This window comes from Scardinius erythrophthalmus (assembly GCF_964197995.2).
Source record: "Scardinius erythrophthalmus genome assembly, chromosome: 11".
NCBI lineage: Eukaryota > Metazoa > Chordata > Actinopteri > Cypriniformes > Leuciscidae > Scardinius > Scardinius erythrophthalmus.
The window spans coordinates 37,069,135-37,097,103 of NC_138231.1; the positions used below are offsets into that span (position 1 = coordinate 37,069,135).

The following is a 27,969-nucleotide window of genomic DNA, read 5'->3' on the forward strand; positions in this document are numbered from 1 at the left end:
TTCGTATCAGAATTCCATGTGAGGTAAGTGTAAGCAAGGCAAATATTTCATTCATAATATATATGTTACCGGCAAAGTGTGTAATCCGGCATTCTATAGAATGCCTAGGTAATGTATAGAATTAGGTAATGTATTTTTGCCAAAAACCATCAGGCATTCTATACATTGCCTAGGCATTCTATAGGCTACAATACCGGGATTTCACACTTTGCCGGTAACATATACTTGTATAAATGCATCATATATAATAATGTCTATATATAGTGAAATTATATTAGAAGAATAAATGTGTATGTTTTTCTTTCCATAGGTCACCAAGGGTAAATCATGAGCAGTGAAGGTGTCAGAATCATGCAAGTGTTGCTCGTCACGAGCCAAATGACATGCATCTCCAACTCTGTGGATCTAAAGGGTGGAGCCGTGGAGGGATATAGTTATGGGCAGGGTAAGGGTGTAGTTGGACCTTCTAGCTCCACCCATTACACTCAAATGACACCCAGAGAGGGGGAGCTGGACTTCACGCTCCACCCATGGCTCTCGAATCATGTCATCCAGTAGATGCCGCTGTGTGAACTTGGTCCTGATTCATGCTGTAATAAGCAACGGCGTACCACAAAACTCGGAGCTGTCGTCATTTACGTGTAGCTTTTTCAGCGAAATCGCTGTTGAATTAATCTGAGTCCGTTCGTGTCGGAATATTTAAGTGTTTCGGGGAGAAACGAATCGTTCTGTGAAGACGTGGGTGAAGAACTCGAATATCCTGGAGTGTAACTTAGCATCCGCGGCTATCTGACAAAACGCATCAAACCTGACAGACAGTAATATTTGTATTGTTTGTTTGAGCTAATTTTACTGGGCCGCCAGCTTTTGATATTTTGATTAGTTTATTTAACGTTGACCATATCGCCCAAGGAAATCTATTTTTCAGATATATATTCGCGAAGGCTCCGGAGGCCGCGGAGCTGCGCTGCTAGCTTCTCTCTCACTTTGCTAAGGGGAAATTGAACCGTCATTTCATATCTTGGTATTTCTGTGGAACTCTAACTCTACAAACGAGAGCTGAACCCCTACACGGACCCATATCATTTAAGAATTGATCGTTTTTTTCTTATTGTCTGAGGATTTTCCTCCTCCGTGTCCTCAGCTACCGACGTTTAGCTGCTTCCGGCGAGCTGGCGACGCCGCTCATCCCAGGATAAATTAAAGTAAGATATAGGCTATGTGGTGGGGAGCAGTATGCTGTAATTGTTACGTCTGTTTCTTATCAATGATGTGGGACAGTCTAACGTTATTTTGAATGCTTGAACATAAACTGTGTCCTGGGTTGAACTGAGGACAGGAAGGAGAGTAATAATGTAAACATCACTAAAGCGTGTATCTGCTCACACCTCAGCAGCTGCTACAGTCTTGTCTAGATTTTTATTTATTTATTTTGATGTAGAATTTGCCTTACTGTTCATAGTGTTTCAGCTTAAACTGACTCGGTGACACAAAGTTAAAGTCACTTAAAAGCTGGTAATTTAAGTTCCTGCTGCTATTAAAGTTTTGTGTGTGTGTGTGTGTGTGTGTGTGTGTGTGTGTGTGTGTTCGCTTTAGAGTTAGTGTTTTGAGGATTCCTCTTTTGAGATTTGGGCACATCCAAAATTCATAATTTAGAATTTGCTATATTCAGAGATAGAGAGAGAGACAGTACAATTTACATGGGACAAAAATAACAACCTGAAAAGTGTTTACTTTCTATTTACATGGTTTTTACGTTTACCAAATATTAAAAAGTCATGACAGTTTATAGTGAATAAATATTAAAACAGATAGTTGTACTTTATATTTGCAGTCTATCCAAATTATTTTCAACTTCAAAGGTCATGGGGAAATCACAATTGGTTGAAAGTTGTGAGAAGAACCTTGAAAGAAAATAACTTTTAACTGATTTAAACTAACGAAATTAATGATATCTTATCTATTGAAGATATTATTAAAGAAAAATGTGAAATATTGTTTAATATTGATAGCACTTTACAATAAGGTTTCATTAGTTAAAGCTGCAGTCCGTATCTTTTTTGGGTTAAAAATTATCCAAATTAAATTTTTGAGAAAATACATAGCCAGCCAGTGTTCAAAACTATCTGCTTGCCTTAGCTCGATTCAAAACGGAAAGGCATTAAATGTAGTCATGCAATGCTGATGTCGTTAACATGAACAAAGTATAATTTGCACGTTTTGACGTGATATGATAAGTGATCGTTAGCGATTTACTGCAATGCTTTTTTCCCCTTAGTTGGTCAGAACAAAAGTGGATGTTACTTACTTGTTCAGATGACATTTTCCGGTGAAAATTCTTATGTTGTACTTCCAAAAAGTAAAATCTGATTCCAAATCTGTGATTTTTTTTTTTTAACTAACATTAACAAAGGTTTATAAATGCTGAAAATTATACTGTGAATTGTCAGTTCATATTAGGTAATGCATTAACTAACGTTAACAAATGAGACCTTATTGTAACATGCTACCTTACTAATATTTGCCTGTAATACATATCTATATGGTTTATGATTTGAGTTTATATTCTTTGTGATGAATGACTCCTGATCTTACAGCTCTCTGCCTCCTGCCCTCGAGGTGCGAGTCAGCCAGACTTCTTCTCCTGTGGCGGTACAGGACAGGGCTGTCAGTTATCAGTCAATGATGTCAGAAGAAGGAAAGCAGAGCGCCACACCTGCCCCTCCGTCCAATATGGACACGAAGTCTGAGTCCACAGCCTCACCACCTACCGGCCAGGGGGTTTCATCGGTGTCCCCCCCAGTGTCCACAGTAACACAGCCTGCACCACCTGCAACTGAGGATGAGGAAGAGGAGAGCGAAGATGAATCTGAGATTCTGGAGGAAAGCCCCTGTGGACGCTGGCAGAAACGGAGAGAGGAGGTATATTCCAAGTCTTTCAATAGCTTTGTGCGTAGAATGGATAAAAATTTAAGTCGTTATTCACTGATAATATTCCCATCTGCTAAATTATCATTTTAGGGAATTTTGTCTTAATATCATTTTAATTTTAGAGGATTTTATATAATTTCTTTGCAGAATCTTGGAAACCTGATGAGTTTTTACTTTTCAATTAAAAATCCCCTCCACCCCCACAGGTTAACCAGCGCAACGTCCCAGGGATCGACAATGCTTACCTTGCCATGGACACCGAGGAGGGTGTGGAGGTCGTGTGGAATGAGGTCATGTTTTCTGAGCGGAAGAACTTCAAACTACAAGAGGTAAAACTTGTGTGTAGTTGTCAAGTCTACTGATTTCTGTCTGAAATTTCAATGAGAAAATGTTCAGTAAAGAAAAGTGACAGTAAGACATTTTCTAGATTTCAATTTTTTTAAGGAATGCAATTTTTTTTATTCAGCAAAGAATCCGGAAATAAAATTATCATGGTTTCCACAAAAATATTAAGCAGCACATCTATTTTTAAACTGATAGCAATAAGAAAAGCTTCTTGAGCAGCAAATCAGCATATTAGAAGGATTTCTGAAGGATCATGTGACACTGAAGAGTAGAGTAATGATGCTCAAATTTGAAAATTTGAAAACATTAAAATATATATATTTTTAATTGTAATATTTAACAATAATAGTGTTTTTACTGTATTTTTGATCAAATATGCAGACTTTGTGAGCATGAGACTTCTTTCAAAAACATTTGATATGAATGAAATGATGGTTTGCTGTTAGTTTCACAAAACACTTCATTTCAACATCCAGCTGAACTTTCATTTAAACCTCTGAAGGATGCATAATATGTCAGTGTGCCGGTTTGAAAGTTCGCTGTTGATTATTATCTCTGTTCTTGCCCACAGATTCAACTGTATTGCTTTCTGTGTTTTTGCTTGCTAACATGTCAAGCTGTGAATTAGCGATACCAATGATTATTGAAGTATTATGAGTGTTAGGACAGCTTGATTGCTTCACAGAATGAGTGTGCTTGCCTTAATTTCTGGATGTAAGCTCCTTACACAAAGTGGTCTGACCTATCTGCTGCCAAGCTTTTATTGAAAAATATTTAAGAAAATCATTCTCTGTGGTTATGTAACTCTTATTTCTCGAATGTTGGAATAATAAAAAGGTCTGCTGTTTTTAATATAGCAAACTTTACTCTTTCATTGCCTTTTGAGCACTTTTAATCAAACTCGATTCATTAATGCTTGGCTGGCATAGAGTCGTGGACGGCCATCTGTTTGGCCCATCCACATACTGTGTCTGCTTGGCAGACGCTCATCGTGGAATTCAATAAGTAATTTTAGAGGTTGCGTTTTGACAGGCTTTGCCATCTTCATTGCTGATTCCCATAAGCACATGTGACTAGTGCAGTGAGTCCAGCCATAAAAAGCAATGAAACTTTCCCCCACTCTGATATTTTACGTGATTTGTTATTGTATAATAAAGTAAGAGTTCATATTATAGTATCCTCTTCCTCTAGAATTTAGGATGTTGTGTTACATACAAGAAGGTTCCCTGGTAAATTAATCTACTTTTCTGTTTCTATTTCTCAGGAAAAAGTCAAAGCAGTGTTTGATAACCTCATCCAGCTGGAACATCTGAATATAGTGAAGTTTCACAAGTACTGGGCTGATGTGAAGGAGAACAGAGCCAGGGTAAGAAATGTAACAACAAACAAAATAAAAAAAACAAGTCATTTTTGGATTTATTAATTTTGTTACCCCCTTCAGGTTATTTTCATCACAGAGTACATGTCTTCTGGGAGCCTGAAGCAGTTTCTAAAGAAGACAAAGAAGAATCATAAGACCATGAATGAAAAGGTAGGATTGCTGCTCTTTTTCTGTTCAGACAAATTGACAAAAGAGCTGTTGAGACATAATGTACTGCAGACTAAAATGTATCTTTTGTCTTCAATTTCTTGCTTGAATGTTAGTCATTGTTGACTTTGCCTACAGGTGTGACCCATTACAGATTTGTTTAAAACTTTTATGCTTGCTTATTGGTGTGAGAATATTAAATACCGGGTCAGTACTTAATCAACAAGGTCATCATAAAAACAAAATGCATTATTTTCTTCATTTTAACATGGAGTGGATCATCATACCAGTTATCTTCATTTGTTTTACACTTTTAAGTGATTTTTACATTCATGTCTCTGTTTATTCTCTGTTTTTCCAGTTATAGGTTTGGTGCATTTCTAGATATTAGTAATACTATTAGTCACGTTTTGGTTTCATTGAGTGAAGTATTAGTTGCGATTAATGAAATATTCTGACTTAGTATAATATCAGCTGTGGACTTGTTTTCCCGGATACCATTAACTTTTTGTGGGACTTTTTTAGGCATGGAAACGCTGGTGTACTCAGATATTATCTGCCTTAAGGTTTGTGTACCTCTCCCTTTTTTCTTTCTCTCTATTCAAATACTGTTATTTACCAATAATGTAGAGATATTTTTAAAGATGATGGACAAAATTCCTCACTTAGCACCTGAAATGTTGTCTGTGACTGTCATAGCTGAGCATTTCTTTTTGTTTTGGTGTTCCATTATATGTCTTGTGGAGAGCTCCTGTTACACTCACGTTTCTCACCATTCTTCCTTCAGCTATCTGCATTCATGTGAACCTCCCATTATCCACGGGAACCTGACCTGTGACACCATTTTCATACAGCACAATGGACTCATCAAAATCGGATCAGGTGGGCTCAAGCACAGTGTTAAGTATGGCTTTTTAAATGTTATAGATTTTATTATTTTTGCTGATGTTTCTGTTTTTTTTTTTTTTTTTTTTTTTTGTAGTGGCCCCAGACACCATTAATAACCATGTAAAAACATGTCGGGAAGAGCAGAAGAGTTTGCACTTCTTTGCTCCAGAGTATGGAGGTAAAACTAGGTTTTAAACTGCATTCAAACTCATTCTAGAGTCGTTTCAGTGCACTTGTTATGTAAAAATGACCTTCCTTCCTTCATCCACTTCAGCTGTTGCCAGTGTCACTACAGCTGTGGACATCTATTCCTTTGGAATGTGCGCCTTAGAGGTGAGTGCTGTTTGTTTTGAGCTGCAGATTATTCATCAGTGTATCGGATTGACCAGACCAGAGATTCAGGTTTTTCCCCCACTGTTGTAGATGGCTGTGCTGGAAATCCAAAGTAATGGAGAGTCCTCATATGTGTCACAAGAAGCCATTAATAGTGCCATCCAGTCTCTGGAAGACCCACTGCAGAGAGTAAGTATAGATTGAGTCTACCATTCAAAAAGTGTCAGTAAGATATATATATATATACTTTTTTTTTTTTTTTTTTAAATGTTTCTCATCAAGGCTGCATTAATATGATCAAACATAAAAATGGTAATATTGTGAAATATTATTTCAATGTGAAATAGCCGTTTTATATTTTAATATATTTTAAGTTGCAATTAATTCCTGTGATGGCAAAGCTGAATTTCCAGCAGTCACAGTCTTCAGTGTCACATGATCCTTCAGAAATCATTCTAATATGCTGATTTGGTGCTCGAGAAATATTAAACAGTTGTGCTGTTTAATAATTTTGTGGAAATCATGGTAATTTTTTTAGGATTCTTTGTTGAATAGAAAGTACAAAAGAACAGCATTTATTTGAAATAAAAATCTTGTGTAACATTTTAAATGTCTTTGCCATTTTTGATCTATACAATGCATCCTTGCTGAATAAAATCATTAATTTCTTCCCCCCCCCCCCCCCCCCCCCCAAAAAAAAAATCTTACTGACCCCAAATCTTTGAATATTAGTGTAAGTTGTACTGTTGTTTTCTGTTCTTTAGTTACAGTTGTGTAATTTGATAAATATTCCAGATGTGTGTGAAATCTGAGCATGCAAATCTCCAGTAGGCTTTTCAGATTGCAAGTAAAATAAATAATACATTCAGTCTGTTTGGATTGTTTCCTTCACTCTAGTATATGCTTTGCAAATCTGCATGTATTATACTGAATTGAAAGAAATCTCGATCATGATGAGTTATTTTGATTTCGAGTATAGCTGACACATGATGAATTATACTTATAGTAGCACTAGAGCACAATACATGACAACATGAAATGGTTGGAATTTTCAAAAAAACATTAAAATAACCCACACAAACTTTTTTTTTTAATAGTCAGATTTATTGGATAATTATTTCTTTTTTTATCACTGTAAGAATTAATGGGTAGTTTTTGGGAACCGTTAATTTCCCCCCATGGGTGGGTGGAACCTTTTTTTTTTTTACACAATACTAATAATGTAATCTTATACTAATCATATATACGAATCATTGTGAAGTCTCATGTTTCTCTGTGTGTTTGTTTTAGGAGTTTATTCAGAAGTGTCTGGAGGTGGACCCCAGTAAGAGGCCCACAGCCAGAGAGCTGCTTTTCCATCAAGCTCTGTTTGAAGTGCCTCTTTTGAAACTACTGGCTGCACACTGTATCGTCAGTCACCAGCGTGAGTCATGAGCTAATCTCATTACCATTCAGACATTTCATCTCACCTTCATGAATAAGATTCGCTGATGCTAAACACATTGAAACCATTTGTTTTTGCCTACTAGACTTGATCGCAGAAAATGCTTTAGAGGAAATTACCAAGAACATGGACCCCAACCAGGTCATTATGGAAAGGAAAGAGGTCCAACTAAAGTGAGCCTCCTTCTTTGATTCATTGGTTTTACTTTGAAATAGCTTGTTTGGAATGAGGATGAACCTGAGGATCGAATCAGCTGTCATGACACCTTAAACGGCTTCTGTAATCCTGTCTCTTTTCCCTTCAGACTCTCACAGTTTCCTGCCTTGGAGCTTGACAAGTTCCTTGAGGATGTGAGGTGAGAAAAATAGATTTTCTCAAATTTTTGGGGGGAATAAGAAATGAGATGGGCCCAGATTCAAATGTCAAGAAATAAGTAAAAAAACAAGCACAAACGTAGTGATGTTCGCTGCTCTTGTGATGTAGGAATGGGATCTATCCACTGACTGCCTTCGGCATGCCCTGCCCACAGCAGCCTCAACAAGAGACTGTCAAGTCCCCCATCGTGCCACCCTCTGTCAAATCGCCTACGCCTGAGCCTGCAGAGCTGGAGACCAGGAAGGTGAGAAATAGACTGATTTAAGGAGATGGTGACCAAGTATCAATGATTAAGAAGAAATAATTTTTTTTCACTTTCGCCCTGTCTCTCCATGTGGCGTATTACTACTTTCCACTCAAACAAGTCTAGATGTGTGGTTGCAGTTGGTCAACAGGATTAGCAGTATTTTAGCATCGTATGTTAGTGTTAAAGATAATCTCTCTCTTTAAGGTCGTACAGATGCAGTGCAACATCGAGCCTGTGGAGGAGGGAGCGAAACATCATGTAAGCTCTTTTTCTGTGTTCATTGCTTGAGTTATGCAAGTTAGATGTTTATTCTGTGTCCATAACTCCTCACTGCTCTTTTTCTAGCTGACCTTACTGCTAAAACTGGAAGATAAGCTCAACCGACACTTGAGTTGTGACTTGGCGCCAAGTGAGTATTTTATCAGGCCCCAAACAAAGTATACACAAGTATGTAAATGCTTGCAGCTACACGGCTGGATTTAACATGCCGTTGTGTTCTGAATGTGTCAGAATGCAGCACAAATATGTGATGTATTCTCAGCTGCAAGATACATTAGCACAGTCGGTTTCGTCTTTCAAGTCAGCTTGCTCGGAATCAAGAAGCTTTGCTGAGTTGGCTAAGCTGTCAACATGTTTATAGCTAGATACCTGAATTCACATCCAACATTTATGTTTGGTACCGCCACAATAAGGAAAGAATCAGTTAAGAAAAATTAAGTAATTAGGGGCCAAGCACTGAAATCGTTGGCGTTCTTATTAGGGGCCAAGCACTGAAAGTGCGTTGGCACCTCTTGAAATTGTTGACGTTCTTATTATTATTATTATTATTATTATTATTATTATTCCGTTTCTTCTTCTTCCGTATGGAAGTCTATAGCAGCCCATAGAACCGATTGCGGAAAAGTTATGAAATGTGGCACACTGATAGAGGACAGTCTGAACAGTCACCATAGCAAATTTGGATTCTCTAACTCAATCCCTCTAGCGCCACCAACTGTCCAAAGTTTTACTCATGTTTATGCTAATAACTTTTGAACCGTAAGGGCTAGAAAAAAAAGTCACGTAAATCGTTCCACCATTTAGAATTTTTTTTAAAAACCTACTTTTTCGAACTTGTCCTAGAATGGTTGCTCCGAAAATTGAACCTGATCATCTTCAGACCATGCCAACAAGAAGTTATGGAATTCAAGTTAATTCGTCAAACTGTTCTGGAATACCACGCAAACTAATTTTACGTAGCGCTTGCAAAAACAGACGTAAGACTGTATCTCCGCAACGGAGATTTCGGCACAGCACCACCTACTGGTCCAGAGATATGAAAAATAGCTGTTTTTGGTTATAATTTCTAAACAGTTTGTCCAAAAATCATAAAAGTGGTCTCATTAGGTTCAGGGCGTCATGCCGAGTCGACGGATATACAATTTTTCCATATCGGCCATTTTGAATTTTGTACTAAAATGCTGTATTTTATGAACACATGAACGTATTGTTACAAAACTTGGTATGGGTCATCGGTAAGATGCTCTGAAAGAGTCTGAGAAGTTTTGGACCAGCGGCACCTAGTGGTGAAAAAAAGTATTTACATGCAACTTTGGATTTGGTTGACTTATTTTCACAGGAGTCATCTCCTTACATTCCTGAATCCTTGCCGAGTCTAATGATACCAAACATTCTAGGTTTTTCCTTATGGTTATTAGCGCAATGTGGTAAATTAGTGCTTAAAAAAACATGTGCCAATATCTTCTAAACCGTTAGACCGATCGAGATGAAACCACCGTAGGAAGTGTAAAAAAGTGGCATAGTAAGTGCCAAAAAAATCCAATCAAAATTACCCATGGGTCATTTATTATGCTCTCATACATATACAGTAAATGTCTGTAACTCCCAAACAAAATTAGATATTTTCACCAAATTTGACACACACATGTATGGGCTTACTCTGAGGATGCAAAAAAAATGGTGGGATTGTGTCTCTTGATGGCGTTATAATAGAACAAAACAAGGAAATTGCCAGTAATTACAATATGATATCATGATATTAAATGCTACACTTTACGAATGCATTGGTGTCCCATTACGAAACTTGGATGTTTCTTCAGCACCATGCCCCCTGAAAGTAATCAAAACGTTTCAGGACAGTGTTTCAAAAGTTATAATGAAATTTCCAGAAATGCTAATAAATTTTGTATAAATTAGCCAATTGCAATGAAACTGGTCTTAATAGATCTCTTGGGTCGCGCCAAGAACATAGATACCATTTTGTTTGCCATGTGAGGCCGAACTTCTTGTCCGCCATCTTGATTTTCATTCAATACCTACTTTTTCGAACTCCTCATAGACCGTGTGTCCAGTTTTCACCAAAATCGAATCGTATCATCTCCGGACCATGCCAACTTAAAGATATGGATTTCGTGTCGATAGATGTTGCCGTTTTTGTATACCGCAGGGACAAAGTTGAGGCATGATGCCAAAATGACTCTGAGGCTGTAACTCTGCAATTCCTTGACATATTGGCACCAAACTTTGTATGTGTCATTGTCACCTCACTCTGACCACACCACATGAATTTCGTAATTGCGCCACCTGTTGGTCGAAAGTGATAAACCATTAAATAATATTATTAGTGACTGTATATCATTATTCAGCCATTTTGCCTTAAATCATATTAAAATGTCTTTAACTGCTCCTTGCTGCAGTTGGTCTGATACTCCCAGCCAAGTTGGCATGTCTTATCGTCGTCTTTGCGCTTGGCCCCGATAATTGCTGCTTGCAGCTATATTTTACAATGGATCTGTTTAGTTGCATTCAAATGTGTGTACTTGCATAGTGTGTTTCTGGTCTGATTTTTTTTCTTTTCTAATTTGTGCATTATGAAATAATTGTCACAAAAACAAGAGTTCTGCAGATATGCGGAAGTGGATCAGATTGAATCAGAATTGTGACCAAAAAAAGTATAGAAAAGTTAACTTATAATACAGCCTTTTTCTTTTGACTTATTGCTGAAACTCAAGAATGGTGTTCTCTGTGTGTGTTAGATGAGAATGTACAGGAGTTGGCTGTGGAACTGGTCCAGCTTGGCTTCATTAGTGAGGTAAGAACTTTCCCTCAAGATGTTATGTTCACTCCCGTCCAAAAGTTTGGGCTCCCTAACTCGCATTATGAAGTAACATGATCAAAAGTGACAGTAAAGACATTTGTTTGTAACAAAAGATTTCTATTTCAAATAAATGCTGTTCTAAACTTTCTATTCATTAAAGAATCCTGAAAAAGTATCAAGGCTTCCACAAAAATATTTGTTTTTAATATTGTTGATGTTGAAATGTTTATTGAGCAGCAAATCAGCATATTAATATAATTTCTGATGGATCGTGTGACACTGAAGACTGGAGTAATGATGCTGAAAATTCAGCTTTTCCATCACAGGAATAAACATTTAAATATATTCGAACAGTTATTCTAAGTTATTTTAAATTGTAGTAAAATTGCACAATATTTATTTGTATATAGTATTTTGATCATATAAATGCTGCTTTGGTGAGTCTTTTTTTCAAAAACAAACAAAAAAAATCTTAGACTCCAAACTTTTGAATAGTAGTGTACTTTAATACGTGCTGAATGACTCAGATGTCCTGGCATCTGTATTTCGTTTAGATGAGGTCCTGTGTTGATCATTTTTAAGGCAGAATGTTAGCAGTGTAATTTTTTCAAACTAATTATGTAATTCATTATTTCTTTGCCCAAGATGACGACATTGCACTTTTTGTATGGGCACTTGGCAAAATCACGTCTCTTAGACTGAATCTGAATATAGTTGAGGCAAACTTGTCAGTCACAGGACAATGAAGTGTGAGAAATTATTCAAATCAAAAACACTTTTAAGCGATGTTTCTCAGTTTCAGTGTTGGTATGGTTACTGTGTTTATTCAGTATTGTAAGATCACTCAATGTTATGGCCATTTTTAAAACATTTGTCACCAGGTTCAAATTTGCAAGGTGTTTTTTTTCCTCATACCACTAGTGCCAACATTCAGAAATAAAATGTTTCCAATCAATAATTCAGTTGCTTGAGGAAATGTTTTGATCAGCCGTGGCTGATTCCTGGAAGGGTGATATAGGAGAAAAGACAAACGCTGTGAGCTAATCAGAAAAACAGCACACAAAGTAGAGTCCATGGTTTAGCTGTAACCCAAAAAACAGACATGAAAAGCTTCTCTGTTAATACACAAATAAGAGCCAGACCTCTCCCAGAGAATACCACAATAGGGCTTGGCATTATAGCGCTAGTGGAAATTAGCATAACTATCTGCACTACCATGGCTTTTTGTTTGGTGGTTCTAATAAAACTGTTTGCTGCTGTTCACAGCCAGTTTTCTTCATGAATTTCCCCTCTGCGGTCTCAGGGGTCGTTTACACAACACTGTAAAAACTAAAAACGGAAAACTTTTTATGCTTTTTGGCCATTTATTTACACAACAGTGGCGTTTTGGGGGCCTGAAAACGCAAACTTTTGAAAACTGTTTTCAAAGTGCAAGTTTTTCAAAATGACACCGTTGTCGTCTCTGTGTAAACTACAAAACGCGAATTTGTGAAAACGGTGATGTCATGCGCAATTGAGCGTGCGTATTATGTGTTCAGTCTATAGGTACGTAGTGTTTCTTAACAAAGTAACATCGCCAACTACTGGCCTGGCAGCATTAAACAGCGTTTTTAGTTGTTTTCGGGGATCCGTGTGAATTGGGATCGTTTTAACAGCGTTGTAGTCTGTACGTGAAAAACGCAAAGGAAAAAACGTTTTCCGTTTTAGTACATCGTTGTCGTGTAAACGTACACTCAACGAGCAGTCATTGCTCTTTCTTCACTTTAAAGGAATTTTCTCAGTTCATCTCAACGATACTGTCATCTGCCACTTATGCAAGGGATGTTGCTGTACCATCTGTGGAACAGCAGATTTTCTTCTTTCATCCGTCTCTGGCTTTAATACAATACCTGATACTGCACAATGGATAATTTAGCTTTGCATATCTACTTTTTGTTCTGTTATAGCAGGGATTCCCAGGGATATATGATATTTCAGTTGTGCCTGCAACTTAATTAGTGTTTTAGTTCCCTTAAGGTCGTGTGTCCGCCAAAGCTTTTTAGCTAGCTGAAAACGCCTAGCTGTGGGCGCTTGAGAGCGTTTTGCCAGCGTGGCGTTTTTTTTCAGTTGAGACACTTATGACACGGAATATCCGCGAAAGTGTTAATTGTATCTCATTTCACACACATTTTGTTTCTGTGTTGATTCTATATTAAAATGTCAATACATGTAATGTATTTTCTCTGGCTCTTGTTTTAAATGATTTTGTTCCGTTATTATGCTTGTTGTTGTCATCTGTTGACGTTGTACAAGCAGAGTGTGGCGGTTGGTCGTTGTGGTGTTAGTCACGCTCCTCCTCCACTGTGATTGGTTGTTTTGGGTAAAAAGGGACAGTGATGAGCACTGCGTTTTACCCAAAGTTGAACATTCTTCAACTCTTGGCGACTTGTAAAAAACGCTGTGAAAAAGACGCTCGGCGTCTCGTTACGCTCATGGAGTTTTAAAAACACGGCGCTCCCATTGAAAACAATTGAAAAAACACGCCAGCCGCGTGAAAAAAAAACGCTTTGGTGGACACACGGCTTAAGGATGGACTTTTTTTAAATATTACGTTTATTTTATTGTATTTTACTATTGCTTTTATTTATTTATTTTTTCTATTATCTGCTATTCCCACTTTTGTTTATTTTTTATTTTTTGGTCCTTCTCTCTCAAGGGGGATCAGCCACGTCTCACTAACGTGCTGGAGGAGGCCTTCTCTAGATTCTACAGCCGTAACGGCTCTCTCAATCCTGTGACGGTTTCCTCATAGCGGACGGTCGAATCTGCCAGCTCCTCTCCATCATCCCTTACCTTCATGCACGGGACGGGACTCTAGCGCTTCATCACTCAGAGGATCGTATGCAAGCTTTGTGGGGAGGGATCAGAACGCCTCGAACTGAGCCTCAAAAAGAAAACGACCCCCGCGCTCTGTGCTTCACACCACTTTAGGTGTTGGCTGATGGTTCCCGTCTACATCTATTCTGTCAGTGTAGCAGTCTGCTTCTCTGTTTTAAAAGAAGAAAAAAATGACTCGGGTTATTATTTAAATCAGTATTACCAGCTGTATTTTGGAACATTTTTGCTTACAGTATGTGTGGGATCGGTTACTTCTGGTTTGCACTTTAGCAAATCCTTTTTGTTGTCTTTTTAGGCACATCACATGCATATTTCATGGTCTTTTATTCACCCTTTCAATCATTCATTTATTCTTTTTTATTGTAAGGGGAATGTGTTATTGTGTTATTTTGAAATGACCAAATAACACTGTCTTTATTGTTGTGCCTTTTAAGGTACAACGATTCATTGTTAGGTACATCTATTAATTGTGGTTAACTTTGGTCTGCAATGCAAGATCTACGACGACTGTGAAAGGAAAGGGGTTCTCGATGCATTGAAAAAAGTAATCAGATTATTTATCTATATGCATATGGTCCATCTTGAAGAGTGTTTCACTTTCATCATTGTGGCGGCTGTTTTTTTCCTCCTTTATTACCTGTGAATGTATGCTGTAAGTTTTCATTTTAATGGTTTCTAAGCAAAGGGCACTTGATTTGACTTGTCTTTTCCCCCTGTATGTGACACAGTTATGAGTTTCAGTATAAAGAAGTTATCTACAGTGCACCAGACGTGTTCAAATGTGCCTTCAACAGAGACACAATCAATCCATGTTCAGAAGACCCATAGACTGACAAACATATTATATTATTCCTTGTATCTTTTATTGTTGTTTCTTTCTTAACTGGTCTGCATGCAAATATACTGTATTTTTTGGCATATTTGCAGTATATTGAAACTCCTGGGGTTTTGTTTGGCAGCATCATTTCAGTCCAAACAAGCAGTTCGCACTGATTCATTTTATGTTGATGGCAATAAGTTTCATATTCACCTCTATGGTACATCAACATCTGTCTGTTACAATCAGCCCATTTGAGATTATGCATGAAATACAGTTTAACAACTGAAAAAAATTGATTCTTCTTTCTTTTCAATTATAAAATTGAATATTCAGATATTGGATAGTGGAGTGGAAATGATGCCTGAAAAGCACACCACATCAATGCTTTTTTCATTTTGTTAATGCAGACCGGCTATGACGGATGATTCGTTCTGTAGTTGTTTTGAAAGAAACAGGCTTTGTCTCACGCAAAACATTCAGAAACTCATAACTGCTTTTACTCTGTTAACCTCTATCTTTTCAAAGTTGCACCATTTCTTGATATAAAGATGAGATACGGGGTACTTCCATTCTTTGTCTGTCGTATTTTGTCATTTGGAAACATTAGGATTTTATTTCATCTCCCAAGTACAATATAAAAAATGAAAATTCTGTCATTTATTCATCCTCATGTCATTCAAAACCTGAATGACTGACTTTCTTCTGCACAATACAAACAATCTATATATTTTGAAGAATGTTTTAACTGTTTTTGTCCATGCAATAGAAGTCAATGGGGTCCAAAGCAACACTGAAACACATTGACTTTCATTATGTGTTCCATAGAAGAAATAAATTCACACAGGACTGGAACAACCTTAAAAAGTGAAGGACAGAGTTTTCATTTTTACAATCTTATGGAGAAGAATACACGATTATCATTTAAATTGACTTTATTACTGCTCCCAGAATTATTGGAAGAAAACAGCCCTTGCACAAATGCACAATTAGACATCAAAATATTTTTCTTTTTTTTCCTTTTTTTGTCCAAAACAATCATTTTACATAAATTGGCATGCAGACCAACAAGTAGAATTACAAAATAAAACCATTATCTCATTTTGGTTTAGAAAAAAAAAAAAAAAAAAAGTATGTCAAGCCAGAAAAATAAACTTCTCATAAAAAACATCCCATTGATACATTAAAAAAGGCAACGATTCCAGAAACATGAAAACTTACAAAGGTTTTTTTTTTGTTTTTGTTTGGGTGTTGGTCACTTCTGTATAATGTGTGTAATGTAAAAAGAATACAAAACAGTACAAAGCACTCGAATATTCACATACTGACTTACATTTGATATTGGCTTGTTATATAAATTGAATTCACATAAATAATGAGGCACAGAATGACCAAGTGTGGCATTGGCCTGTTATTGTCATGGCTGAAGAAGAGCCTCTTCGTTTTACACAACACAGAATATCCTGTCCTCATGATGAACTGCGCTCCTCATCAAGTTCACACAATTTTTTCATACTGATATCTTGCCGTCCATGCAGCTCGCAGCGGTAGGCTCAGCATTCGATTGGTCATCCGCTGGTCAACAATGTATTTACAGTCAACTTTGATTTCATCTGGAATGAATCTTTGCTCAAAGCAAGGTCAACTATAACCAGCCTCAGTGTCCAATCAGTGAACACAGCCGTAGACTCACTAGAGGCTGTTGGCCATGTCAAAAGGCGAAGTTTTCAGGCAAACCTTGAAGCAAAGACGCCCCCGTGTTTGGAATGTCGAGTCAAAACAATCCTTCAAAAGCCATCCGATTTGTCCTCGCCGGTCTTATTTCTTAAGACACTGGTACATGAGTGCTCTGGGATTCAGCATGTAGCGCTCAGAGTTGAAGAACTTGAGATACTGAGGCATAGAGGACCTCGGGGTCATGTACGACATACCTGGAGCCACGGCCATCGCTTCAGCGAGCTTCTGCTTCATTTCTTTAACCTCGTGGTCTTGTTTCAAAACTTTAACTGTAGGGAAAGACATTAAAACAGATATTAATATTGTGGCCGATCCCGACGAGCCAATAATCATTTTATATTCATTTATTGATTTATATTATATTATTATACTAAAATTCTATACAGTTTTGTCTGTAACAGAAACATTATAATAATTAACAACATTTCTATAGCATTTATTAATCTGAGTTCATTTCTAAATTTACTCATTTTTAGGGGCCAAGCATCAGTCCATAGAACCGTATGATAAAAAGTTGTGAAATTTGGCACACTGATAGAGGACAGTCCAAACGTTCACCACAGCACACTTGGAATCTCTAACTCAATCTCTCTAGCGCCACCAACTGTCCAAAGTTTCACTTACGTTTCTGTTAATAACTTTCGAACCGTAAGGGCTAGAAACAAAAATATGTTTTCCTCTGATCCCTCGGCATCAAGCCGTAATTTCCCAAAAAAACATTATTTTTTATTTTTTAACTCCTAGACGGTTTGTCAGATTTTCAAGAAAATCGAATCAGATTATTTTCAGACCATGCTGGCAAAAAGTTAACTAAAGATTTTTGATAAACCCAATCGTTCTCGAATAACACGCAAATGAATTTGACGTAGAGCACGCCAAATTGGATGCAAGGCTGTCTCCCCGCAACGCTTTAGCGTATTCAGACCAAACTTGGTACATGCCATCATAGATATATATAAAGGCTAGATGTCTTAAGGCGGAGTCACTTCCGGCATCACCGGCGGCCATCTTAGGACAGGGCTCTGTGAATTAAGGTGAGTGAGCAGCACGCACACAAATCCTCTTATCTCGCTGAAATCTGGACGGATTTACAAACGGTTTGGTTTCTTACAAACGTTATTAACGTGGCTATAATTCTGAATGCTTAAACATTTTGAACACAATTATTCATATGTATGCAGTATAATAGCTACATCTCTGACGTTTATAACAAACCAAACCGTTTGAAAATCGGTAGAAAATTGAGCAAGTTATGGTTATTTAAAAGTACATGCACCATGTTATGAGTGAGCGAGCACCCTGTCGTAAGATGGCCGCCGTGTGCGGATGTCGAGCTCCATTGGCCAGCAGCGCAGACGAGACATCTAGCCTTTATATGATATCTATGCATGCCATCACAAGTATAATCTGAGGTGACATGCAGCATTTCCGCACAGCACCACCTACTGGTCCGGATGTATTAAAAATATTTTTGCTTATAACTTCTGAACGGTTTGCCCAAAAATCACTGGTCTCATTAGATTCGGTCCTACATGCCGAGTGGCATATCGGCCATTTTGGACATCGGTTATTTTGAATTTGTAGTAAAATCCTGTATTTTATTAGCCTGGCAAGCCAGACCTACATCAAGATGGGTGGTCTAGGGTGCGTCTAGATTTCTAGGCTAGTATTTTATCATTACAAAACTTGATAAAAGAAGATAAAAGTAGCTCAAGCATTCACTATTGTGAAGGGTCAAATTCATCCGCAGTCATGCAAAGCTGAAGTGCAACCAAAACATTTTCCGAAAAATGCATGCAGTTTTTGTTTTTTTAACCTCTAGATGGCCAAAAGATACATAGTATACATTTACATATCCCAGGTTGACTGATGAAGATGTTTAGAAGATCTCTAAAAACTGCCATTATGGCACTGATATATCATGTATTCTTAGAAATAATAGTTACATTGTGAGTCTTGGATGGATAACTGGTATATATTGAAATGAGATGAACCTTGTGCTATCTCGAGCTGTCTGCGTGCGTCTCCCAGCGCAGAGAAGAGGTCTAGTTTGAGACGGGTTTCCGCACTCAGGTTGTACTCTAGATGATGAGCCTTATCTTGCAAGGAGGACAGAGCTGAGAGCAAAGCGTCCGCTTCCTGCTCGCTGCATCTGTTCCTCTGGAGGGTCTGTTGAGGAGCATGAGAATATTGCACGGATGAGACGGTAACAGAACAGTACAGGTCGTAATAATGGTGATATAAAAGATTTGAGCAATTTTGAATAATTCAGATGAACAATTGAATCTCATAGTTTCAAATAAACTTCCAGTGGAAAAGGCTTAAGTGTGTAATTGTTTTCTGATTTTAAAATTAGACTATGCACTGAATTTGGTGAAGAGCTTGCCCAGACGATGAACGTGATTTCACCAAATACAACATGTTCCTGGATCAACAGATTTGTTGATCCTGGAAAAACATTCCAATCAACCAATCAGATTTGAGGGACAAGTTTACAGTTTATGGCAAGTTTAGGCTTACAACCAGGATTAGGAGCTTTTACATCAGTGTTTTCACCTATCATTAGCTTCTATAACTACCCTGTATGAAAGCCCTTAATGATGATCCAGGAACATGTTTTACTTGGCAAAATCACAGTGACTGCAGACATTCTACTAACATGCTACATGCTACGTTCTGTAGAATGTTGTCTGCCAATTTTAAGCTTCAGCTCCAGTGTTAATATCAAGGGATAGTTTCCACTGGCTGCTCACTTAAGAATCTCTGTGAATGCAGTATGTTAATCATGCAAATTTCTCCGACTGGACATAAATACTGGACATTTGTGCATTCAGCTCATTTGATGCTCTGCTTTTGCATAGTGTGCAGGGAAATATGCAGAAATATGGAAATATGATTTTTGTCATTCCTTTGGTTGCCACTAGAGGTAAATAATTACAAACTTCACTTTTACATGTTTGTCTTCAGCTTAAAAGGAGTATATAGTGTTGTAGATCATACATTTTTGGATGGTCAGCTATTAAAAAAAAGTTTTTTATTATTATTATATAGCATTAATTTGCTTATTTAACTAATTACAGAAAATATTGTGCATTTTTTGTACATGTATACATTCAAATGTTGCATACAGACATTTAGTTTGCATACAGACTCTTTCAGTTCCAACACAAAGAAATTTGGAAATGCTTTCCAATTAGAGAGAAAAACATTAAAACGATTTAATTAAATTCATAATACAAATGATGCACAATAGTTTCTGAAAGACTTGGTTTCTGTCTTGGCATGGTTTATATAACAGATGGCTCTAACAGCATTTAAACTGGGCAAGGAACAAGAAATAAAGACAAAAAGCAACCCTGCTGAAAAAGTCCAGCACAAACCAGCATAAATTCCATGGTGGTCCAGGCTGGTTTCTGCTTTGTATTTTGCTGGTCTTGCAGGGAACCAACAAACATCCCATGCTGTTCCCACTTCCCAGCATGCAAAACATACCTGATGCTGGTGACCAGCAATGCTGGATTTTTCAGCAGGGAAAAACACAGAATCAGCATTCCAAACCATAAAAAAAAAAAAAAACACCACAGAAAGCAAGCTACCGGATCCACATAACATGAAGAACACAAAAATGTGAACCACAAATATCAATCACATCACAACTATTCAATGCAGTATGTAACTGAACAGATCTACGAACCGCGTCCTTTACCTCCACTTCATTCTCTAGAGCTATCATTCGATTTTCTTTCTCCTGATATTCCAGCTGTAGTTGTTTGTACTCTGAGTCTAGATCTTTAGCTTTTTTCCTCAACATTTGAGTTTCACTGTGTTCTTGCCTACAGTGGATGGAAAAAATATAACAATTTACAGGTTTATTTTGCCATTGCTATTTTGAATTGAGGGTCATTCTGCCAATTATAACCATAATTGAAAAGCAGGTAATTTAGACCTAGTCTCAAAGACACAGATTAAGCATCATTCAACATCACACAAACATGATTAATATGCCTATAAATGCCTCTTGCACTCTTGCTTTATAAATACAATTACCTATGTGACGCGCTCCGGAGTAACATTGTTGCTTCGTCAAATTTTTGGGCTCTGACTTCTGCAGTTTGTTTTTCTACTGCAACTCGAGCCTCTGTTTCCATTCTGATTTTCTTTTCCAGCAAGGAACAGTTTTGTTTGTCCTTCTGTCTGGATTTTGTGAGACACTGAATCCTGCACAGCAGCGCACCAAAGATTTTAAAGGAACAGCGTTAGATTTGGTCAAGTTACACATACTCTTACGATAAAAAACGGCTTACTCATTTTTAATGTATACATTACTTTTCAAGTGATTTAAAAAATAAATATATATTTTTTAAAGGAGCTGTATGTAAGATTGTGGCCAAAACTGGTACTGCAATCACTGTATCCCCTCCCCCTCCCCCCTGACTCGAGGTTGCCAGATATGTTGCAGGATCCAGCAGGAACGTAGGCTGCTACAAGGAGCTGCAGCTGTGGTAACTAGAGCAGAGCTGGCAACCCGGATGCTGAAACACTACTGACTTCGTGATTGGTAGATAGGTGGAGGGTGGGGCATCAGGCCAAAACACAAGATGACCACATCAACATCAGTTGAGGGCTGCAACTTCACTTTTTAAATGACAATATCCTGGCCGTACTACTGTTGTCAGTGATATAAGTATTTGAAATGAACATGATTTCTTAATGTCTAGTGACATATCAGGGCCATTTTATGATTAATTGAAATACATTTCTTACATACAGCTCCTTTAAAGAAGTCTCATGCTCAGCAAGGCTGCTTTCATTTGACCAAAAATACAGTAAAACAGTAATATTGTGAAATATTATTACAGTATTTTATTTGAATATATTTTTAAAATGTAATTTACTCCTGTGATGGCAAAGCTGAACTTTCAGCATCATTACTCCAGTCTTCATGATCCTTCAGAAATCATTCTAATAAGCTGATTTGCTGCTCAGGATACATTTAATTTATTATCAATACCAACACTATCTCACGACGAATTCGTACGAATGATAAAAAGGTGGCTAATTCGTACGAATTCGTACGACCTCACTCATACGAATTTGTACGATTTGTCTAAACCCACGTGATGGGTAGGTTTAGGGGCGGGGTCAGGGGTAGGTCATTCGTATGAATTCATATGAATTGGGCAATTCGTAAAATATGTACGATTTTGCAAAAATTCGTATGAGTGAGGTCGTATGAATTCGTACGAATTAGCCACCTCGTATAATTTGTACGTTTTCCCGTGAGATCAGGTTGTCAATACTTGAAACCGAGATTCATTTTTAGATTCTTTGATTAATAGGAAGTTAAAGAGAAAGTGTAATTTGGGCACATTCTAATTGCAGAGCTAGCATTTTATGTATTGCGAATACAAACAAATTATATTTGTACACTTTTTTTTTGCATAAGCTTAATTGGAAAAACCACTCAAAAATATGCTAGTGGTATTTTTTATTAATTTGTTTGTTTTCCTTTTCATCTCTTGGTAACACTTGGGACAAGTATTTGGTGATTGCGATGGAAATGGCGCCACAGTTGTGGGAAGGTAGTAAATTAATCATTTTCGCATAATAAATAATTAGTGAACAAACTCCATCGTACACCTGCAGGTGATAGGTGCGTAGGATAACAAGACCAAATAGGTAGGTCATTACATTTCAGTCACCGAAACGTTGTGTTAATAAATATTAATTTTTAAATTGCAAGTTACGATAGTGTGCGGGAGTTCCTTATCCGCATAATAAATAATGAAATGTGTCATTTAGATTACCATAGTTTAGTCTTTGTTTAGATTACCATAGTTTTTAAAAGTAAAATAAATAGTATTTTTTATAATGAATTTTCATAGTTTGTTTAAAAGTCTGAGACAAGAGTAATATAATCTATACATAAAAGTCATGGTGAAAAAACGATTCAGATTTGAATGTTATATAATATAAAAAAAGAAACCCCATTTGTTTGATGTATAGACACAAATCAAGCAGTCAATCTTCAATCAGTGTGACCGAACAATAACCAGAGCACTGATGCCAAGACCAACAGGAAGAGATCAGAGGACTCACTTGTTCTGCAGCAGTTCATTTGCATGTCTGAGCAGAGAGACTTCAGGGCGCAGACTGTGTTCACTGTTGGTGAGATTACAAATGTGACTGCGCAGCTCCTGCTCACTCTGTCTGCTCGCCTGCAGCTCTCCCTTCAGCTTCCTCATCTCTTGTTCCAGCCTGTGGAACAGACAGATGGAGATCACTGATTAAATGGACTCAAAATCCATTAACCATCTGCAAACCTATGAATTTTGAGCTCAATCAGTACATATAGAAATTAAACAACACAAACATACTTCAACATCTGGTCAGCATGTGGGTTTGGAGGACTTGGTGAGATGTTCGACGAGCACCTTTCGGCAGAGTCCCCGATCGAGTTGATGGCTTTGGGGGCTTTCTGCCTCTTCTCCCCTTTGCTATTAGGGATATTCACTGAACCTCGATGCACTTTAGGCAGGGAGCTCTTGGAGGGTCTTTGAGCTTTGCTGCTCTGGTCCTCCTGAGGTAGGTTTTCAGTCGTTTCTAACATGGATGTAGAGTCCAAATGAAGTTCACCTCCACGATGCTTGGGACCTGGAGTTTGTGGATTTGTGTCTCTTTCGTGTCTCGCAGGAAGTCTGTGGATTTGAAGGCAGTCTTCCATGTTTTGTTTGTCCTCTGAGGTGACGGCATCAGATGGACACTGGTATTGCGTCGGCCTGGATTTGGCCACCTTATATTTGGGATCTGTACAAAGACATGAAATTATTTTTGATTACTAAAATGAATTGCAAACCGTGTCATCATTCAAATAGATTTTCTAAACAATATTAAAATATTTGGATATTATGTGTAAAGTTGCTGTTTGAGCATGAAAAATGTCTGCAAAGGTCTTACAAAGCAGAAAGTCCGCTCCAAAGGGAGTTAAGGCCCATCCACACCGAGAACGATAACTATAACGATAACTATATTAGCGTCCACACCAGCGGAGGATATAATTCTGTTTATTTTAAGCGTGTGCTGCAGTTTTGTCGTCGCCACTTTAAATGCTTGGGCTCTGAAAGCATAGATTCTGATTGGCTTTGATTTTTGTTGTTGATTTCAGCGATATTGTTTCGCATATTCGCTATTGTAGTTGTGGTGTGGAGTGTATTCCTTGGTGTGAACTGGCCTTTACTGTTTCTAAACCCCCTGAAAAGCCTTGATTGTAGTCTTGAGTTTTGTTCCATGAATGTACGTCACACTATATATCATCTAAATAACACATCCACAAATAAAAAAAGGGGGGGGGGGTGACGGTGTGTTGAAACTCATGGTTATAAAGGGGCGTGACTTTTCCAAAACACAATCAAAGTGGTTGACCAATCACAACGCACTGGTCCAGATGACCAATCAGAGCAAATTACGATGTAAAATATGGGAAAAATGTTTTTTGAACATTTAAGCATGAAAACATATTCTAGACCCCAAAAACAAAATCTAGACTTTATAAAAGGATATAATATGGTCTCTTTAAACAATATCATACTATTGAACAGACTTCCTGAACATAGTTTTGGAAATATGTCTCTTATTATATGATACCGTTAAAGGGATAGTTCACTTTGAAATTAAATTTTGGTATGTTTTAGCTTACCTCAAGGGCATCCAAGATGTAGCTGTCTTTTTTTCCGCAGTAGTTTCAATTTTGATATTTTTAGGTCAAACCGTTCTTGTCTCTCAGTCATTTGATGCAGGTATATGGTCACTGTCTCAAAGAGCATGCACAGAGTCCAAATTAAAACAATTCCCCATCGTCCAAATTAAACAATTCCCCAACGTAAGTACACATTGATGGCCTAAGACACGAAACGAGCGGTTTGTGTGAGAAAACGAACAGTATTTATATCGTTTTGACCTCTAATACACAGCCACGTCCAAGTGATCTGATCTGAGGGCGCAGTATAGAAATATATACTCTAGATGTCGCATTAAAGACATTCGTTCCAATGAACTGCCGTAGACAAGGCGACATCTAGTGTATATATCTATGCACCAGTCTGCGCACACGTCACACAGCAGGATGCGCGAGCGCCCTCAGATCACTTGGATGTGGCTGTGTATAAGAGGTAAAAACGATATAAATACTGTTCGTTTTCTCACACAAACCGCTCGTTTCGTGTCTTAGGCCATCAGTGTGTACTTACGATGGGGAATTGTTTAATTTGGACGATGGGGAATTGTTTTAATTTGGACTCTGTGCATGCTCTTTGAGACAGTGACCATAGACCTGCATTATACGACTGACAGACAAGAACGGTTTGACCTAAAAATATCAAAATTGAAACTACTGCGGAAAAAAAGACAGCTACATCTTGGATGCCCTTGAGGTAAGCTAAAACATACCAAAATTTAATTTCAAAGTGAACTATCCCTTCAAAGAAATTTCACGTACCTTCCAACCACAATTTTGGGTACAGGTGCATATAAGGAGGTAGGGATTGTTGCAGGAGATCCATGTGGAGGTCATTGTCACTCTGAACAGATTTCTGAGTACGCAGCTTAAACATACTGGAGAAGTAGCAGGTTGCATCAAATCCCATATACACTAGTGGATAACCAATGCTGGAAGAGATAATTTTTGTACAGTATGAAACACAGCTGGTAAAGTTGTTGTTCATTTAAAACCCCAAATTACAATTTGCTCTAAAATGGACAATCAGGACCTACCAGTGTGCAGCAAATAGATGGGACAGATTTGCATGAGGGCTTTTCAGGTCCCTCAACCGTAGAGAGGCCTCCATATACACTAAGAGTATCCATAATGTCACAGTTGACATACAGATGCCCTTCTCTGCGAGTAAGTACGTGAGTAAGTAAGTAAATACATAAATAAGTTTCTAGACAGTCTGTAATACTTTCAGGTGCATCACTGTAAAAATTTAATTTCATGATTTGTTATCACAACAATTTTCTTTTGTCAAATCAATTCACGTGGTTCAGATAACATAATATTTTGAATTTATGTCGATTTAACCAATCATTGTATTAACTCAAGTTTTTAATTTCAATAAACTTAAAAATTGAAGGCAACCAGCTTACTTAATTTTTTTTAAGTTAAACCAACAATCATTTTTTACAGACTTTTATCTGTGAGTGTTAATGAAATGGCAACTTCATTAGAAGCGTTTAAGGCTTACCTGTATGCCACATATAGTTGAGTAAGACGTATGTGCTGGCTGCAAAAAACAACCAGTGTAAGGGTACAAAAATGAAACAGAATAAGTCCAGGGTAAATGCTGCACACACAAAAACCACACAGATGGCCTGTAAAAGAAAAGCAGAGGTTAGTTTCTTTAAGTCTGTTTTTATGTCATTTGAAATGCACAAATGCAGCAGAACATAAAATTGATATATCATATATTAGATAGAAAATAAAAATGGAACAAGAATTTTTTTTTTTTTTTTTTTTACCATAGACCGGGTTTTGTTACTATTCTAAAAGTAAACAATACAATTGCATGCTGCCTACCAGTCCATGACAGTGGAAGGTGGTGTAGACGGTCCCTAGAAAGAGCCAGCAAGGCCACAGGTACTCCAGTCTGAACTCCAGAACAAAGTCAGCTAACAGCACCAGCATCCAGACAATCATGAACTTCAGAACAGAGTAAGCGCTGAAAACAGGACGTAGAATTACAATTTTAGTCTTGTAATCCCCACACAAAGAATAATGATTTTGCAGTGTTATTTGAGTTATCAAAAACAGACAATTTTTTGGGTGAATTATATTTATTAATAAAAATTAAATATGTTTTGACGTTTTACTAAAGTCAAAACAGAAGTCAGAACTACGAAAGAAACGCGCGTTCTGTTGATACTTTTATTAGTATTATTATTATTATTTTTTGCTTCCTATTGACTCAAAAACAAACACGCCAGTTCTGTATTTCAAAAGAAACATGAGCCAGAATACACGTTAGATGTTAAGGCCCAGAAAGTAAGTCCTTGAAGACGTTACAATCCATGTTTTGGTCGCACAGTCTATTGTGCTCCATTCCTTTGTTCGGGCTTTCTGCTCTCCACATCCTTTTGTGTTTGGTAACCATGGCAACATTTCATCTTCTGCATCAGCACCTAAACGTCGAATCTACAGTGTTGCCATGGCTATTTAAAGAACAAGAACCCGTTTCAGGAGAATCTGCGCACGTTCATTTCACTATGAAGCGTAGCTATAAACACAGGAGGCTATTGTCCAGATGACACTATAAAGAAGAGACGGGGTCAGTTCAGACAACACTGTTGTGTGTTAACCTCACTAGGAACAATAGTCTGGAATCAGCAAACCTGATCGAATAAAAACGCACCCAACAACTTAAGAACACAGCTCTATTAAATGTCAGGCTATATTAATCTATAAATATGCATAATTCAAGGCACATTATACAGCTCAGAAACAAAATAATCTCTGAGAAAAAAAATCTATTACATAAACGACATTCCTGCGCGCATATTGTCTAGTCAGAGGCCCTTGTCAGTTTGTCTGTGTTTTCAGACTGTCTGTTTTTCAGACATCGTATTGTCATGAAGAAATAACAAGACTACTTGGATGACACTGCATCAAACAACACAATAACTCGGCTCATTAATATCAGAGCTTGAAATAAATAAAATACCATAACATTTCTTAATATGCAATGCTAAGGTTAAGTGGCGGATATTTTTGTTATTTAAATATGTTGTTAGCAGCGTGGCCCGCTGCACTGTTTCCACACGAAATATTATAGATTCGGCCCTGCGTTCATCCATTAAATCACAGCGAGCTTTCGCTCTGAATTAAACCCCGATTTCTTATCATAACAGCAGATGCTGTTGGTTTGTTGTTTGCCTCAATCCGTTGAGCGCGCTATGAATAGCCAAGCGCGAGCCATTCAGGTGAAGACGAATAAGAGCAATAACAAAACAACAAAGCAGCGCGCGCGCTGTCATACCTTTCGGAAATCTTCTCTGTGAGCTTAATCTTTTTCATTTTCCGTAGCCTGCCTATATCCATGTAGCGTTTCTTCATATTATGGCTTATGGTCCTGCTGGCTATTTAGTCCATTAACCAGGTAATTGTAGTAAGACTGGAGGTCTCATTTACAGTAACCTGAGCAGAAGCGCTTTGTGCGTGAGTGGAGGTGGATGTGCGCACGCTCGAGAACTTCACACAGAACCGAGCGCCTCATCTGCGCTGTCTGGAGAACAAGGGGCTCAGAAATGCGTTGCAAATACAGTGTGTGACTAACACAGATGCGGTAAACATTTAAAGTGA

At 37.6% G+C, this 27,969-nt stretch overlaps 2 protein-coding genes across 3 annotated transcripts; one reads left to right on the forward strand and one right to left on the reverse strand.

Annotated features, from left to right (window-relative positions):
- Positions 1-553: 553 nt before the first annotated feature.
- Positions 554-15,836, forward strand: nrbp1 (nuclear receptor binding protein 1). 2 transcript variants are annotated; one of them, XM_081379252.1, is made up of 18 exons: positions 554-1,205; positions 2,598-2,922; positions 3,138-3,260; positions 4,541-4,642; positions 4,718-4,807; positions 5,330-5,370; positions 5,592-5,686; positions 5,787-5,870; positions 5,967-6,025; positions 6,116-6,214; positions 7,316-7,448; positions 7,555-7,642; positions 7,774-7,824; positions 7,953-8,088; positions 8,296-8,349; positions 8,437-8,500; positions 11,127-11,182; positions 13,884-15,836. In XM_081379252.1, exons 2-18 carry the CDS (start codon positions 2,683-2,685, stop codon positions 13,977-13,979), a joined length of 1,611 nt encoding a protein of 536 aa, XP_081235378.1. In that variant the 5' UTR covers positions 554-1,205; positions 2,598-2,682; the 3' UTR covers positions 13,980-15,836. The 2 variants fall into 2 exon arrangements, with proteins under 2 accessions (XP_081235378.1, XP_081235377.1); XM_081379251.1 differs by having other exon boundaries at positions 1,071-1,205; positions 2,620-2,922.
- On the reverse strand, positions 15,809-27,866 carry LOC308698847 (macoilin). The gene is made up of 10 exons (XM_081379250.1): positions 26,191-27,866; positions 25,859-25,985; positions 25,389-25,512; positions 25,114-25,283; positions 22,997-23,426; positions 22,719-22,877; positions 20,667-20,837; positions 20,326-20,452; positions 18,614-18,788; positions 15,809-16,888 (listed from the first exon to the last, which is right to left on the reverse strand). Exons 1-10 carry the CDS (start codon positions 26,308-26,310, stop codon positions 16,701-16,703), a joined length of 1,791 nt encoding a protein of 596 aa, XP_081235376.1. The 5' UTR covers positions 26,311-27,866; the 3' UTR covers positions 15,809-16,700.
- Between the last annotated feature and the right edge of the window lie 103 nt (positions 27,867-27,969).

Excerpts from the sequence above, each read along its gene's own strand:
- nrbp1 (XM_081379252.1), top strand. The coding sequence starts at position 2,683 with ATGATGTCAGAAGAAGGAAAGCAGAGCGCCACACCTGCCCCTCCGTCC. Across the intron at positions 7,449-7,554 it reads CTGTATCGTCAGTCACCAGC|ACTTGATCGCAGAAAATGCT; the intron begins GTGAGTCATGAG and ends TTTGCCTACTAG. Across the intron at positions 8,501-11,126 it reads GAGTTGTGACTTGGCGCCAA|ATGAGAATGTACAGGAGTTG; the intron begins GTGAGTATTTTA and ends TGTGTGTGTTAG.
- LOC308698847 (XM_081379250.1), bottom strand. The coding sequence starts at position 26,310 with ATGATTGTCTGGATGCTGGTGCTGTTAGCTGACTTTGTTCTGGAGTTC. Across the intron at positions 25,986-26,190 it reads CCTTCCACTGTCATGGACTG|GCCATCTGTGTGGTTTTTGT; the intron begins GTAGGCAGCATG and ends TTTCTTTTACAG. Across the intron at positions 25,284-25,388 it reads CATCTATTTGCTGCACACTG|CATTGGTTATCCACTAGTGT; the intron begins GTAGGTCCTGAT and ends TATCTCTTCCAG.